The sequence below is a fragment of the Oncorhynchus keta genome, chromosome 4, assembly GCF_023373465.1.
Source record: "Oncorhynchus keta strain PuntledgeMale-10-30-2019 chromosome 4, Oket_V2, whole genome shotgun sequence".
Classification (NCBI taxonomy): Eukaryota; Metazoa; Chordata; class Actinopteri; order Salmoniformes; family Salmonidae; genus Oncorhynchus; species Oncorhynchus keta.
The window spans coordinates 87,005,151-87,022,538 of record NC_068424.1 but is presented as its reverse complement, the minus strand read 5'-3'; the positions used below and the strand labels follow the sequence as shown (position 1 = coordinate 87,022,538).

The 17,388-nt window shown below is 45.0% G+C and overlaps 2 protein-coding genes across 41 annotated transcripts in view; one reads left to right on the top strand and one right to left on the bottom strand.

Moving 5' to 3' along the window:
* The window catches only part of LOC118376691 (iron-sulfur clusters transporter ABCB7, mitochondrial-like), a 64,318-nt gene extending 55,596 nt beyond the window's left edge, over positions 1–8,722 (bottom strand). Inside the window, exon 1 of the mRNA XM_052518091.1 lies at positions 8,573–8,722. Coding sequence (XP_052374051.1) covers positions 8,573–8,722 — 150 coding nt within the window. The remainder of the gene's footprint in view (positions 1–8,572) is intronic.
* A 208-nt stretch (positions 8,723–8,930) lies between these two features.
* LOC127929781 (uracil phosphoribosyltransferase homolog) overlaps positions 8,931–17,388 on the top strand; it is a 21,472-nt gene continuing 13,014 nt past the window's right edge. For all 40 annotated transcript variants that reach the window (XM_052518134.1, XM_052518093.1, XM_052518094.1 and 37 more), the window contains exons 1-5: positions 8,931–9,382; positions 11,896–11,938; positions 12,040–12,109; positions 13,331–13,393; positions 13,508–13,669. In XM_052518134.1, the coding sequence (XP_052374094.1) occupies positions 8,931–9,382; positions 11,896–11,938; positions 12,040–12,109; positions 13,331–13,393; positions 13,508–13,669 (790 nt within the window). The remainder of the gene's footprint in view (positions 9,383–11,895; positions 11,939–12,039; positions 12,110–13,330; positions 13,394–13,507; positions 13,670–17,388) is intronic.

Below are 17,388 nucleotides of genomic sequence, written 5' to 3'. Positions count from 1 at the left end.
TCAGGGACCGGTATGCAGTATCAGATCTAACAGAGACAGACCAACACACCACCCCCATCAGGGACCGGTATACAGTATCAGATCTAACAGAGACAGACCCCCCACCCCCCACCATCAGGGACCGGTATACAGTATCAGATCTAACAGAGACAGACCCCCCACCATCCCCCCCACCATCAGGGACGGTATACAGTATCAGATCTAACAGAGACAGACCCCCACCATCCCCCCACCATCAGGGACCGGTATACAGTATCAGATCTAACAGAGACAGACCCCCACCATCCCCCCACCATCAGGGACCGGTATACAGTATCAGATCTAACAGAGACAGACCCCCCACCACCCCCACCCCCACCATCAGGGACCGGTATACAGTATCAGATCTAACAGAGACAGACCCACACACCACCCCCCATCAGGGACCGGTATACAGTATCAGATCTAACAGAGACAGACCCACACACCATCCCCCCCCCATCAGGGACCGGTATACAGTATCAGATCTAACAGAGACAGACCCACACACCCCCCCCATCAGGGACCGGTATGCAGTATCAGATCTAACAGAGACAGACCAACACACCACCCCCCCCCATCAGGGACCGGTATACAGTATCAGATCTAACAGAGACAGACCCCCCACCATCAGGGACCGGTATACAGTATCAGATCTAACAGAGACAGACCCCCCACCATCCCCCCACCATCAGGGACCGGTATACAGTATCAGATCTAACAGAGACAGACCCCCACCCCCCCCCACCCCCCACCATCAGGGACCGGTATACAGTATCAGATCTAACAGAGACAGACCCCCCACCATCAGGGACCGGTATACAGTATCAGATCTAACAGAGACAGACCCCCACCATCCCCCCACCATCAGGGACCGGTATACAGTATCAGATCTAACAGAGACAGACCCCCATCAGGGACCGGTATACAGTATCAGATCTAACAGAGACAGACCCACACACCACCCCCATCAGGGACCGGTATACAGTATCAGATCTAACAGAGACAGACCCACACCACCCCCCATCAGGGACCGGTATACAGTATCAGATCTAACAGAGACAGACCCACACACCACCCCCCCCCATCAGGGACCGGTATGCAGTATCAGATCTAACAGAGACAGACCCACACACCAACCCCCCATCAGGGACCGGTATACAGTATCAGATCTAACAAAGACAGACCCCCCACCATCAGGGACCGGTATACAGTATCAGATCTAACAGAGACAGACCCACCCCCATCAGGGACCGGTATACAGTATCAGATCTAACAGAGACAGACCCCCCCATCAGGGACCGGTATACAGTATCAGATCTAACAGAGACAGACCCCCCACCATCATGGACCATTACAGTATCAGATCTAACAGAGACGGACCCACCACACCCCCCCATCAGGGACCGGTATACAGTATCAGATCTAACAGAGACAGACCCACCACCCCCCCCATCAGGGACCGGTATACAGTATCAGATCTAACAGAGACGGACCCCCCACCATCCCACGACCGGTATACAGTATCAGATCTAACAGAGACGGACCCACCACACCACCCCCCCATCAGGGACCGGTATACAGTATCAGATCTAACAGAGACAGACCCACCACACCATCCCCCCATCAGGGACCGGTATACAGTATCAGATCTAACAGAGACTGACCCACCACACCACCCCCCATCAGGGACCGGTATACAGTATCAGATCTAACAGAGACAGACCCACACACCACCCCCATCAGGGACCGGTATACAGTATCAGATCTAACAGAGACGGACCCACCACACCACCCCCCATCAGGGACCGGTATACAGTATCAGATCTAACAGAGACAGACCCACCACACCATCCCCCCACCATCCCACTCCCACGACGGTATACAGTATCAGATCTAACAGAGACAGACCCACCACACCATCCCCCCATCAGGGACCGGTATACAGTATCAGATCTAACAGAGACAGACCCACCACACCATCCCCCCCACCATCCCACTCCCACGACCGGTATACAGTATCAGATCTAACAGAGACAGACCCACCACACCATCCCCCCCATCAGGGACGGTATACAGTATCAGATCTAACAGAGACAGACCCACCACACCATCCCCCCCCCATCAGGGACCGGTATACAGTATCAGATCTAACAGAGACAGACCCACACACCACCCCCCCATCAGGGACCGGTATGCAGTATCAGATCTAACAGAGACAGACCCACACACCACCCCCCATCAGGGACCGGTATACAGTATCAGATCTAACAAAGACAGACCCCCCACCATCAGGGACCGGTATACAGTATCAGATCTAACAGAGACAGACCCACCCCCATCAGGGACCGGTATACAGTATCAGATCTAACAGAGACAGCCCCCCACCATCCCCCCACCATCAGGGACCGGTATACAGTATCAGATCTAACAGAGACAGACCCCCCCCATCAGGGACCGGTATACAGTATCAGATCTAACAGAGACAGACCCACACACCACCCCCCATCAGGGACCGGTATACAGTATCAGATCTAACAGAGACAGACCCACACAGATGTTCCCCCCCCATCAGGGACCGGTATACAGTATCAGATCTAACAGAGACAGACCCACACACCACCCCCATCAGGGACCGGTATGCAGTATCAGATCTAACAGAGACAGACCCACACACCAACCCCCCCCATCAGGGACCGGTATACAGTATCAGATCTAACAAAGACAGACCCCCCACCATCAGGGACCGGTATACAGTATCAGATCTAACAGAGACAGACCCACCCCCCATCAGGGACCGGTATACAGTATCAGATCTAACAGAGACAGACCCCCCATCAGGGACCGGTATACAGTATCAGATCTAACAGAGACAGACCCACACACCACCCCCCATCAGGGACCGGTATACAGTATCAGATCTAACAGAGACGGACCCACCACACCACCCCCATCAGGGACCGGTATACAGTATCAGATCTAACAGAGACAGACCCACCACACCATCCCCCCACCATCCCACTCCCAGACCGGTATACAGTATCAGATCTAACAGAGACAGACCCACCACACCATCCCCCCCCATCAGGGACCGGTATACAGTATCAGATCTAACAGAGACAGACCCACCACACCATCCCCCACCATCCCTCCCCAGACCGGTATACAGTATCAGATCTAACAGAGACAGACCCACCACACCATCCCCCATCAGGGACCGGTATACAGTATCAGATCTAACAGAGACAGACCCCCACCATCCCCCCCCATCAGGGACCGGTATACAGTATCAGATCTAACAGAGACAGACCCACCACACCAACCCCCATCAGGGACCGGTATACAGTATCAGATCTAACAGATCTAACAGAGACGGACCCCCCCATCCCACGACCGGTATACAGTATCAGATCTAACAGAGACAGACCCACCACACCACCCCCCATCAGGGACCGGTATACAGTATCAGATCTAACAGAGACAGACCCACCACACCATCCCCCCCCATGTAGATGTTCCTCTGAGAGACATTAGCATTTAGATGTTCCTCTGAGAGACATTAGCATTTAGATGTTCCTCTGAGAGACATTAGCATTTAGATGTTCCTCTGAGAGACATTAGCATTTAGATGTTCCTCTGAGAGACATTAGCATTTAGATGTTCCTCTGAGAGACATTAGCATTTAGATGTTCCTCTGAGAGACATTAGCATTTAGATGTTCCTCTGAGAGACATTAGCATTTAGATGTTCCTCTGAGAGACATTAGCATTTAGATGTTCCTCTGAGAGACATTAGCATTTAGATGTTCCTCTGAGAGACATTAGCATTTAGATGTTCCTCTGAGAGACATTAGCATTTAGATGTTCCTCTGAGAGACATTAGCATTTAGATGTTCCTCTGAGAGACATTAGCATTTCCATACCAGCAAATGATAAAATGTGTTAAGATACGTTCGATGAATTAGTGACAATAGAACACGGTCAACATTAAAAGATTGTAGTTTGCTTAAAAAGTACAGCCTTCGTTGTCCTTTCTTATAAATCTGCACTGTAGTTTGTGGTCAACTACAACACCCAGGTATTAATACACCTAGACTAGATCTATGTCTTGGAAAGTATTCAGACCCCTTGACCTTTTCCACATTGTTAGGTTACAGCCTTATTCTAAAATGGATTAAATTGACCCCCCCCCCTGAACCTACACACACAATACCCCATAATGACAAAGCAAAAACAGGTTTAGATAATTCTGCAGATGTATTAAAAAACAAAAACAGAAATATCACATTTACATCAGTATTCAGAGCCGTTACGCAGCACTTTGTTGAAGCACCTTTGGCAGCGATAACAGCCTGGAGTCTTCTTGGGTATGATGGTGCCAGGTTTCCTCCAGACGTGACGCTTGGCATTCAGGCCAAAGAGTTCAATATTGGTTTCATCAGAACAAACCGGATGCACCTGAGCTCAATTTCAAATCTCATAGCAAAGGGTCTGAATACTTAAGTAAATAAAGTATCAGTTTTAAATTTTTTATAAATTTGCAATAATGTCTAAACACCTGTTTACCCTTTGTCTTTATAGGGTATTGTGTGTAGATTGATGAATAAGGCCGTGTAGTGTGTAGGATAAGGCCGTGTAGTGTGTGGAATAAGGCCGTGTAGTGTGTGGAATAAGGCCGTGTAGTGTGTAGAATAAGGCCGTGTAGTGTGTAGAATAAGGCCGTGTAGTGTGTAGGATAAGGCCGTGTAGTGTGTAGGATAAGGCCGTGTAGTGTGTAGGATAAGGCCGTGTAGTGTGTAGGATAAGGCCGTGTAGTGTGTAGGATAAGGCCGTGTAGTGTGTAGGATAAGGCCGTGTAGTGTGTAGGATAAGGCCGTGTAGTGTGTGGAATAAGGCCGTGTAGTGTGTAGAATAAGGCCGTGTAGTGTGTAGAATAAGGCCGTGTAGTGTGTAGAATAAGGCCGTGTAGTGTGTGGAATAAGGCCGTGTAGTGTGTAGAATAAGGCCGTGTAGTGTGTAGGATAAGGCCGTGTAGTGTGTAGGATAAGGCCGTGTAGTGTGTGGAATAAGGCAGTGTAGTGTGTAGAATAAGGCCGTGTAGTGTGTGGAATAAGGCCGTGTAGTGTGTAGGATAAGGCCGTGTAGTGTGTGGAATAAGGCAGTGTAGTGTGTAGAATAAGGCCATGTAGTGTGTGGAATAAGGCAGTGTAGTGTGTAGAATAAGGCCGTGTAGTGTGTGGAATAAGGCCATGTAGTGTGTGGAATAAGGCAGTGTAGTGTGTAGAATAAGGCCGTGTAGTGTGTAGAATAAGGCCGTGTAGTGTGTAGAATAAGGCCGTGTAGTGTGTGGAATAAGGCCATGTAGTGTGTGGAATAAGGCAGTGTAGTGTGTAGAATAAGGCTGTGTAGTGTGTGGAATAAGGCTGTGTAGTGTGTAGAATAAGGCCGTGTAGTGTGTGGAATAAGGCCGTGTAGTGTGTGGAATAAGGCCGTGTAGTGTGTGGAATAAGGCCGTGTAGTGTGTAGAATAAGGCTGTGTAGTGTGTAGAATAAGGCTGTGTAGTGTGTAGAATAAGGCTGTGTAGTGTGTAGAATAAGGCTGTGTAGTGTGTGGAATAAGGCCGTGTAGTGTGTAGGATAAGGCTGTGTAGTGTGTAGGATAAGGCCGTGTAGTGTGTAGGATAAGGCCGTGTAGTGTGTAGGATAAGGCCGTGTAGTGTGTAGGATAAGGCCGTGTAGTGTGTAGGATAAGGCCGTGTAGTGTGTAGGATAAGGCCGTGTAGTGTGTAGGATAAGGCCGTGTAGTGTGTAGGATAAGGCCGTGTAGTGTGTAGGATAAGGCCGTGTAGTGTGTAGGATAAGGCCGTGTAGTGTGTAGGATAAGGCCGTGTAGTGTGTAGGATAAGGCTGTGTAGTGTGTAGGATAAGGCTGTGTAGTGTGTAGGATAAGGCCGTGTAGTGTGTAGAATAAGGCCGTGTAGTGTGTAGGATAAGGCTGTAACAACAAACTGTGGAAAGAGTCTAGGGGTCTAAATACACACACAAGGAAGAGGACTATATTAGCACACTCTAATTGGTTGTTGATCATTGCCAGACAGCCAGTCTTGCATTACATTTTCAAGTAGATTTAGGTCAACACTATTCAATAATAATATATGATAATATATGCCATTTAGCAGACGCTTTTATCCAAAGCGACTTACAGTCATGTGTGCATACATTCTACGTATGGGTGGTCCCGGGAATCGAACCCAATACCCTGGCGTTACAAGCGCCATGCTCTACCAACTGAGCTACAGAAGGACCCTATTCCACACTCAGTCGTCAGCAATACATTCCATATATACATATAAAGGGCAAAAAAGTAGGCAGAAAAACCTGTTTGAAAGGTCTACAAATATCAGAGTTACACAATCAATTTGTTGATACTTTAGGATGATTTAGACATGCAAAAGTGCTAATAAAAGGTCCCTTGTCCATCGACTGCAAACACAGTGAGGAAACCAATGTCATTTTGGGTGAACTATCCCTGTAGCATTGAGGGAGGAAGGGTCTTCAAACGGTTTTTTTTTCAGCTAATAGTGCAGTTCCTGCTATCTAAGAGGTCAGAACCTGGTAATAAGAGGATGTTGGCTGGAATATACACCCAACAACTTCAATTAGTAATGGTCTCTGAACAGGGGAAACAAACATCCAATTCACTGAGTACATTACAGCTCTATACTATTTATCAGACAGAACTGATCATGTATACATACTGGTTAACAGTTTTCAAATTACACACATTTTTGTACATAGTACATGTAAACAGTCCCCCCATTTTAGGGGTCCAAAAGCAATGGGACCAATTCACTTGTGTATTAAAGTAGTGAAAAGTTAAGTATTTGGTCAATTACAACACCCAGGTATTAATATTCATAGCATGACAACACATTTGTTGATGCTTTAAAAATAAAAAAATGGTTGTGTTTAGATTATTTTGTGCCCAATTGAACTGAATGGTAAATGATGTAGTGTCATTTTGGAGTCACTTATTGTAAATAAGAATATAATATGTTTCTAAAAACTTCTACATTAATCTGGATGCTACTATGATTACGGTAATCCTGAAGGAATTGTAAATAATGATGAGTGAGAAAGTTAAACGCACAAATATCTTACTGTAGAAGTTTAGCACAGATACATACAGCCATGGGCGCCTCCATCTGACACATGTTCAGAGCCACGCTAGATAGCTCAGCAGCACTGAGCTGGTCGCCTCATATTCCATCTGTTATCCCTAAACAAGTGTTGTAACATGGAGATACGGTCGTCTGGGAAGCATAACTCTAACAAGGCAGTTTAATCTTACATTTTTTAAAAACTATTTCTCGCTAATAGTAAAGATAAGGTCCTTATGCTTCCAAAACCGTACAGCAAGCAATTTGTATTTAACAAGCAATACATGTTAATGTTGAGACCAAACGTCAGGGATCTTAAAAGTCCCCCCCTACAGAAGACTTCGTCCAATCACTTATGGAACGGAGTCATGATAGAGCGACCCGTGTGTCAGGAACACATTTAACAAATTGAGACAGTGCTCCTGGTGGAAAACTCGTTTAACCACATATAGAGATGATTTTAGGCATCAAGAGCTAGCTATGTGCCAGAACATACAGGAGGATCCTCTTCTATATCCGTTTTGTAAAACCACCTTGACAGTGTTGTCCAACTACTTTGAGTCAAGTCTGTCCTCATAACAGTAGTACTGGCTGGCTTATACGACCTGGGGTGTAATAATTAGTCCAAACAGTTGCAAAACGGAACATTTCTAGAGTTTCTATTGGACAAATTCAGGTAGGTCCCTCCCAGTTTCGTTCGCTTCCGTTTAAGAAAAGTTTTGCAACACATTTGGCCTAATGAATACGCCAACGGCGTCTGCCAAGTTCAGCCAATATCAGTCGGTTCAAGGTTGGGATGCCCAGTCTTATCTCACGGGACATACTGTGTGCTGACACTCTTACTCTGTCAGTTCCAAAGTAGGCAGACAGCCGAGCGGTTAGGAGCGTTGGGTCGAATCCCTGAACAATCTGTCGATGTGCCCTTCAGCAAGACACTTAACCCTAATTACTCCTGTAAATCGTGGAAGGATAAGAGCTTCAACCAAATGACAACTGTAAATGGTCAACACGTGACCCACTCACTGGAGCCCACAAACTATATACCTTGGTGACAACAAAAAAATAACCCAGCAAGCTACGTATGAGGTGTAACTTTAGTTAGTATTCAAAGTATATTTAGCTAGTTAGTCATGTGTCACTTTCACCTCAACTTGCCGGATACGTCGAGTAGCAGGCAAGGCTACCAACCTAGCAAAACATCGACAAGCCATGGCAATCTTGTGAAAACAGGCACCACAAGCTTGGTAAGCTTAACTTTCTGGTAGCTGACACATATTACTATAACATCACTTATACGGTCATCCCAAAACCGGATACCGTTAAAACATGTCGATGTGCCCTTGTCAGCTTGTGTCGAAAGAGTGACTCTCAGAACAGCGTCCTTCGCCCCCTCACCAAATAAGTAGTCTGTTGTTTCCGTTGCTTCCCATTCGGTTCGTTACCTCTTCGCCAAACATGATAAAAACTTGTCGGTTGAAGTAAAATAGCTAATTTCCTTCTCTGTAGGTGTACAACGCACTCCAGTGGGACCAACAGCGGAGACATCTTGCCAAAGGAAAGCGGTTTCGATAACGAACAAACCCTACGTCATGTTCTATTACAACGACCTTTGACCCCTGTCGTCAATCATTATTTTTAAAGGAATACAATCACAATAGCTACCGATGTGGCTATTTCGAAACGTGTGTTCATTATATGCCTAATTAAATAATAGTTCGACGTTTTGCTTGTAATGTAAGTTTTTACTCTTCTGATGGATACGATTTCTCAACAATCACGTACTTGTGACCCGACTAAGTGTTGTGGGAATTGTCGTCATTTCCTGAAGCCGGGCGGATGTGTTGACGTCACCAACGTTGCGACACGTACGGCTCGTTGTCACCAAATAAGCGAACTTTATTCGGTTTTAACAATATACAGTGAGTACAGCAACATGCCCTGCCACAACCAGTCGTTAAATAACGTTACGACCGGCCAAGAACATAACTTAACGAAGCATGTTCGGTTCGCCGCGAGCAGTAACAGCAGCAGCGTTCCGGTGGCGCCAAGCTCTGAAGCGGTGGTTGACGTCAATAAACAGCGTTTGAACGGGAACTGTCCGAATGGTGGTGGGCTCGGCCCAGATGTGTTAAACCTGGGACCTCAACTGAAACTGCTTCCTCTTAACAGTCAGATACTAGAATTACAGACCATCATCAGAGACAAGTAAGTGTTTGACTTGGTGATCATGTTTTTATTTGGCTACATAGTGTTTGAAATAAAAATTAAAAAAATGTCACATGTGCCGAATACAACAGGTGTAGTAGACCTCACAGTGAAATGCTGAATACAACAGGTGTAGTAGACCTCACAGTGAAATGCTGAATACAACAGGTGTAGTAGACCTCACAGTGAAATGCTGAATACAACAGGTGTAGTAGACCTCACAGTGAAATGCTGAATACAACAGGTGTAGTAGACCTTACAGTGAAATGCTGAATACAACAGGTGTAGTAGACCTCACAGTGAAATGCTGAATACAACAGGTGTAGTAGACCTCACAGTGAAATGCTGAATACAACTGGTGTTGACCTCACAGTGAAATGCTGAATACAACACGTGTAGACCCCACAGTGAAATGCTGAATACAACAGGTGTAGTAGACCTCACAGTGAAATGCTGAATACAACAGGTGGAGACTTCACAGTGAAATGCTGAATACAACAGGTGTAGTAGACCTCACAGTGAAATGCTGAATACAACAGGTGTAGACTTTTCAGTCTCCTGAGGGGGAATAGGTTTTGTCGTGCCCTCTTCATGACTGTCTTGGTGTGTTTGGACCATGTTAGTTTGTTGGTGATGTGGACACCAAGGAAATTGAAGCTCTCAACCTGCTCCACTACAGCCCTGTCGATGAGAATGGGGGTGTGCTTGGTCCTCCTTTTCCTGTAGTCTACAATCATCTCCTTTGTCTTGATCAGTTTGAGGGAGAGGTCCTGGCACCACATGGCCAGGTCGCTGACCTCCCTATAGGCTGTCTCGTCATTGTCAGTGATCTACCACTGTTGTGTCATCGGCAAACTTAATGATGGTGTTGGAGTCGTGCCTGGCCGTGCAGTCATGAATGAACAGGGAGTACAGGAGGGGCCTGAGAACGCACCCCTGAGGGGCCCCTATGTTGAGGATCAGTGTGGCAGATGTGTTGTTACCTACCCTTACCACCTGGGGGCGACCCGTCCAGGATCCAGTTGCAGAGGGAGGTGTTTAGTCCCAGGGTCCTTAGCTTAGTGATAAGGGCATTATGGAGTGCAATATAGATCGCATAATGTGTAGATCTGTTAGGGCAGTATGCAAATTGGAGTGGGTGTAGGGTTTCTGGGATAATGTTGATGTGAGCCATGACCAGCCTTTCAAAGCACTTCATGGCTACAGACCTGAGTGCTACAGGTTGGTAGTCATTTAGGCAGGTTACCTTCGTGTTCTTGGGCACAGAGACAATGGCAGTCTGCTTGAAACATGTTGGTATCACAGACTCAGACAGGGAGAGGTTGAACATGTCAGTGAAGACACTTGCCAGTTGGTCAGCGCATGCTTGCAGTACACACCCTGGTAATCCGTCTGGCCCTGTGGTCTTGTGAATGTTACTCACATTGGCTGCGGAGAGCATTTTTTGCTTGTAAGCAGGAATCGGGAGGATAGAGTTATGGTCAGATTTTCCAAATGGAGGGCGAGGGAGAGATTTGTACGCATCTCTGGGTTAAAGGTGGTCTAGAGTTAGTTTCCCCCCTCTGGTTGCACCTTTAACATGAAGATAGAAATGTGCATTAAAGTCCCCGGCCACTAGGAGCGCCGCCTCTGAGTGAGAGGTTTCCTGTTTGCTTATGGTGGTATACAGCTCATTGAGTGCTGTCTTAGTGTCAGCATCAGTCTGGTGGTATGTAGACAGCTACGAAATACACAGATAAACTCTCTAGGTAGATATTGTGGTCTACAGCTTATCATGAGATACTCTACCTCAGGCGAGCAAAACCTCGACACTTCCTCAGATATCGTGCACCAGCTGTTGTTTACATATAAGCATTAGTCTGCTGCCCCTTGTCTTACCAGACGCCTCTGTTCTATCCTGCCGATACAGCGTATAACCAGCCAGTAACCAGTATGTTGATATGGTGTTGTTCAGCCACGATGAAGCATAAGATGTATGTTGATAATGTCGTCATTCAGCCACAACTCTGTGAAGCATAAGATATCACAGTTGGTAGTTTAATTTTCCTCGTAGGTCATTGATTATATTTTCCAATGATTAGCTAGTAGGACAGAAGGCAAGGGGGATTTATTCAATCGCCTATGAATTCTCAGAAGGCACCCCCGACCTCCATCCTCTTTTCTTCACGCAAATGACGGGGATTTGGGTTTTGTTCCCGGGAAAGCAGTATGTCAGGCTCGTCTGACTCGTTAAAGGAAAAACAAAAGCTTCTGCCAGTCTGTGGTGAGTAATCGCTGTTCTGAAGTCCACAAGTTATTTTCGGTCATAAGAGACGGCAGCAGCAACATTACGTACACAATAAGTTACAAACAACGCAAAAAAAACGAACATAAAATGACAATCGGTTAGGAACAAAAAAACATCAGTCATCTTCTCCGGCGCCGTGTGTGTGTACCCAACTCAGACGTGGGAGCAAGGTAACAAGATGCTGTGGCCTCAGCAGGACAAATTATGTTTGTTTGTGTTTTTGCAGGACAACCAGCAGAGGGGATTTTGTGTTCTGCGCAGACCGACTGGTAAGATTCCTTTTTAAGTCATCAGCTAGCTAGTAACTACAGTCGTTCATTTCATGGAAAAAAGAGCATGAAGAGTTGAAACTGTTGATCTTCCTCCTCAGATCAGACTGGTGGTGGAAGAAGGACTGAACCAGCTGCCCTACTCTGAGTGCACTGTGACCACTCCTACAGGTACTGACTCTTACTCCCTAACCCCTACCCAGAGTGCACTGTGACCACTCCTACAGGTACTGACTCTTACTCCCTAACCCCTACCCAGAGTGCACTGTGACCACTCCTACAGGTACTGACTCTTACTACCGAAACCCTACCCAGAGTGCACTGTGACCACTCCTACAGGTACTGACTCTTACTCCCTAACCCCTACCCAGAGTGCACTGTGACCACTCCTACAGGTACTGACTCTTACTACCGAAACCCTACCCAGAGTGCACTGTGACCACTCCTACAGGTACTGACTCTTACTCCCTAACCCCTACCCAGAGTGCACTGTGACCACTCCTACAGGTACTGACTCTTACTCCCTAACCCCTACCCAGAGTGCACTGTGACCACTCCTACAGGTACTAACTATTACTCCCTAACCCCTACCCAGAGTGCACTGTGACCACTCCTACAGGTACTGACTCTTACTACCTAACCCCTACCCAGAGTGCACTGTGACCACTCCTATAGCAGAGTTTCCGTTAGCTGTCTTTACATGAATGAAATCAGTCCGACTCCTGATTCCTGCTTACCTCACATCGTTGCATCCTCGACTTGCATGTTCTGTTTATTATGAATTGCCATATTCTAAATACGATTTCTATCATTCTGAGCACTGTGGGTGGACGCCCTATTTACACACTGACCCCTAACCTCTACACGCTGACCCCTTACACACTATCCACATAATAATAAATTAAATTAACAATGATGGGAATTGATGTAAAATATATCACTAGCCACTTTAAACAATGCTACTTAATATAATGTTACATACCCTACATTATTCATCTCATATGTATACGTATATACTGTACTCTATATCATCTACTGCATCCTTATGTAATACATGTATCACTAGCCACTTTAACTATGCCACTTTGTTTACATACTCATCTTATATGTATATACTGCACTCAATACCATCTACTGTATCTTGCCTATGCTGCTCTGTACAATCACTCATTCATATCCTTATGTACATATTCTATATCCCTTTACACTTGTGTGTTTAAGGTAGTAGTTTTTGAATTGTTAGTTAGATTACTCGTTGGTTATTTTATTACTGCATTGTCGGAACTAGAAGCACAAGCTACACTCACATTAACATCTGCTAACCATGTGTATGTGACAAATACATTTGATTTTGACATGCTGCTGATAACATTCTGCTTCATCTCTCAACAGGACACATGTATGAAGGTGTAAAGTTTGAGAGAGGTAACTGTGGAGTCAGCATCATGAGAAGTGGTGAGTCTGGTATCCCCCCCACTCTCTACTAAAAAAATGTCCCCTTTTTTCTGCTTTTTTTTTCATGTTATTTCACCTGACCTCTTTAGGGACCTGTGTCTGTCCATCCCCCAGGTGAGGCCATGGAACAGGGTCTGAGGGACTGTTGCAGGTCCATTCGCATCGGGAAGATCCTGATCCAGAGTGATGAAGAGACCCAGGAGGCTAAGGTCTACTATGCTAAGTTCCCCCCAGACATAAACAGGAGGAAGGTGCTGCTCATGTACCCAATACTGAGTAAGTAAAAAAGATCTCTGTCAAAAGGGGAAGATATTACAGATGTCTTGAATGTTGGGTCATTTTTCTTAATCCTGGAGTTTTTTAAAGCAAATAATGAAATTGTTGAAAAAGTTCCTGTTGTTAACATGTCGTCATTAACTATAGACAAATACATTTACAACCAGCAGTTGATCAAATTCAGCCAGTCAAACTCCCGCAGGTTATGACAACTTCTGGTCCCACAACACAAAAAAATAGACAAAAAATGACATTTGTGGTGTTTTTAATAACCATTTTCCCTCAGCTGGCCACCAATTGGAAAGAATGGTTTCTGAAAATACCTAAAGTTCCACTAGAGGGGGTCCTTTATTCACTTCCTTAACAGCATTTGAAACATTTTATGTCAATGATGTTACTAAGTGCTTGCAAAAAATAGATATAAAAACATCCACAGGATCAGATTTGCTCGATCCCTTTTTCCTGTAGATTTAACGATGGCTTCTGGTGTGTAAGATCTGGACTTCAAATGATATTCTTAATGTGCACCAGTCTAGTTATAGACCTGGACCGACAGTGCATTCATTTTTTTTTACCTTTATTTAACCAGGCAAGTCGGTAAAGAACATATTCTTATTTTCAATGACGGCCTGGGAACAGTGGGTTAACTGGTCTAGGAACAGAGGGTTTAACTGGTCTAGGAACAGAGGGTTTAACTGGTCTAGGAACAGAGGGTTTAACTGGTCTAGGAACAGAGGGTTTAACTGGTCTAGGAACAGAGGGTTTAACTGGTCTAGGAACAGAGGGTTTAACTGGTCTAGGAACAGAGGGTTTAACTGGTCTAGGAACAGAGGGTTTAACTGGTCTAGGAACAGAGGGTTTAACTGGTCTAGGAACAGAGGGTTTAACTGGTCTAGGAACAGAGGGTTTAACTGGTCTAGGAACAGAGGGTTTAACTGGTCTAGGAACAGTGGGTTTAACTGGTCTAGGAACAGTGGGTTTAACTGGTCTAGGAACAGTGGGTTTAACTGGTCTAGGAACAGTGGGTTTAACTGGTCTAGGAACAGTGGGTTTAACTGGTCTAGGAACAGTGGGTTTAACTGGTCTAGGAACAGTGGGTTTAACTGGTCTAGGAAGAGTGGGTTTAACTGGTCTAGGAAGAGTGGGTTTAACTGGTCTAGGAAGAGTGGGTTTAACTGGTCTAGGAAGAGTGGGTTTAACTGGTCTAGGAAGAGTGGGTTTAACTGGTCTAGGAAGAGTGGGTTTAACTGGTCTAGGAAGAGTGGGTTTAACTGGTCTAGGAAGAGTGGGTTTAACTGGTCTAGGAAGAGTGGGTTTAACTGGTCTAGGAAGAGTGGGTTTAACTGGTCTAGGAAGAGTGGGTTTAACTGGTCTAGGAAGAGTGGGTTTAACTGGTCTAGGAAGAGTGGGTTTAACTGGTCTAGGAACAGTGGGTTTAACTGGTCTAGGAACAGTGGGTTTAACTGGTCTAGGAACAGTGGGTTTAACTGGTCTAGGAACAGTGGGTTAACTGTCTTGTTCAGGGGCAGAACGACAGATTTGTACCTTGTCAGCTCGGGGATTCGATCTTGCAACCTTTCGGTTACATTACAGCCTTATTCTAAAATGGATTTTAAAAAATAAAAAAAAATTCCCCAACAAACTACATCACAATACCCCATAATGACATCACAATACCCCATAATGACATCACAATACCCCATAATGACATCACAAAATACCCCATAATGACATCACAATACCCCATAATGACATCACAATACCCCATAATGACAAAGCAAAAACAGGTTTTTAGAAATTGTTGCAAAAAAAAACATTTACATAAGTATTCAGACCCTTTACTCAGTACTTTGTTGAAGCACCTTTGGCAGCGATTACAGCATCAAGTCTTGTGTATGATGCTAAAAGCTTGGCACACCTGTATTTGGAGAGTTTCTCCTATTCTTCTCTGCAGATCCTCTCAAGCTCTGTCAGGTTGGATGGGGAGCGTCGCTGCACAGCTATTTTCAGGTCAGGTTTAAGTCTGGGCTCTGGCTGGGCTACTCAAGGACTTTCAAAGACTTGTCCTGAAGCCACTCCTGCGTTGTCTTGGCTGTGTGCTTGGTGTTGTTGTCTTGTTGGAAGGTGAATCTTCGCCCCACTCTCCTCCGAGTTCTGGCGCAGGTTTTCATCAAGGAACTCTCTGTACTTTGCTCTATTCATCTTTCCCTTGATCCTGACTAGTCTCCCAGTCCCTGCCACTGAAAAACATCTCCACAGCATGATGCTGCCACCACCATGCTTCACCGTAGGGATGGTGCCATGTTCCCTCCAGACTCGGCATTCAGGCCAAACGGTTCAATCATGGAAAGGTCCTGTCTAGACCGATTATGATTTCTCAACGCGGATACCGATTATTGGAGGACCCAAAAAAGCAGATTTTTATATATATTTGTAATAATTACAACAATACTGAATGAACGTTTTTATTTTAACTTAATATAATACATCAATAAAATCAAATTTAGTCTTAAATAAATAATGAAACATGTTCAATTTGGTTTAAGTAATGCAAAAAACAGTGTTGGTGAAGAAAGTAAAAGTGAAAGTGTATTTTGTGTAAAAACATTTAAGTTCCTCAGAACATGAGAACATATAGTTGAAGTCAGAAGTTTACAGAAGTTTATTCACTTAGGTTGGAGTCATTAAAACTCGTTTTTCAACCACTCCACAAATGTCTTGTGAAACAAACTATAGTTTTGGCAAGTCGGTTAGGACATCTACTATGTGCATGACACAAGTCATTTTACCAACAGTTGTTTACAGACAGATTATTTCACTTATAATTCACTTATAATCACAATTCCAGTGGGTCAGAAGTTTACATGCACTAAGTTGACTGCCTTTAAAACAGCTTGGGAATTGCAGAAAATGATGTCACGGCGTTATAAGCTTATGATAGGTTAATTGACATAATGAAAGTCAATTGGAGGTGTACCTGTGGATGTATTTCAAGGCCTACCTTCAAACTCAGTGCCTCTTTGCTTGACATCATTGGAAAATCAAAAGAAATCAGCCAAGACCTCAGAAAACATATTGTAGACTTCCACAAGTCTGGTCATTCTTGGGAGCAATTTCCAAACGCCTGAAGGTACCATGTTCATCTGTACAAACAATAGTACGCAAGTATAAACACCATGGGATCACGCAGCCGTCATACCACTCAGGAAGGAGACTTATTCTGTCTCCTAGAGATGAACGTACTTTGGTGCGAAAAGTGCAAATCACTCTCAGAACAACAGCAAAGGACCTTGTGAAGATGCTGGAGGAAACAGATACAAAAGTATCTATATCCACAGTAAAACGAGTCCCATATCGACATAACCTGAAAGGCTGCTCAGCTCCAAAACCACCATAAAAAAGCCAGACTACGGTTTGCAACTGCACATTGGGACAAAGATCGTACTTCTTGGAGAAATGTCCTCTGGTCTGATGAAACAAAAATGTATCTGTTTGGCCATGATGACCATTGTTATGTTTGGAGGAAGAAGGGGGAGGCTTGCAAGCCTAAGAACACCATCCCAACCGTGAAGCACGGGGGTGGCAGCATCATGTTGTGGGGTGCTTTGCTGCAGGAGGGACTGGTGCACTTCACAAAATAGATGGCATCATGAGGCACGGAAATTATGTGGATATATTGAAGCATCATCTCAGACATCAGTCAGGAAGTTGAAGCTTGG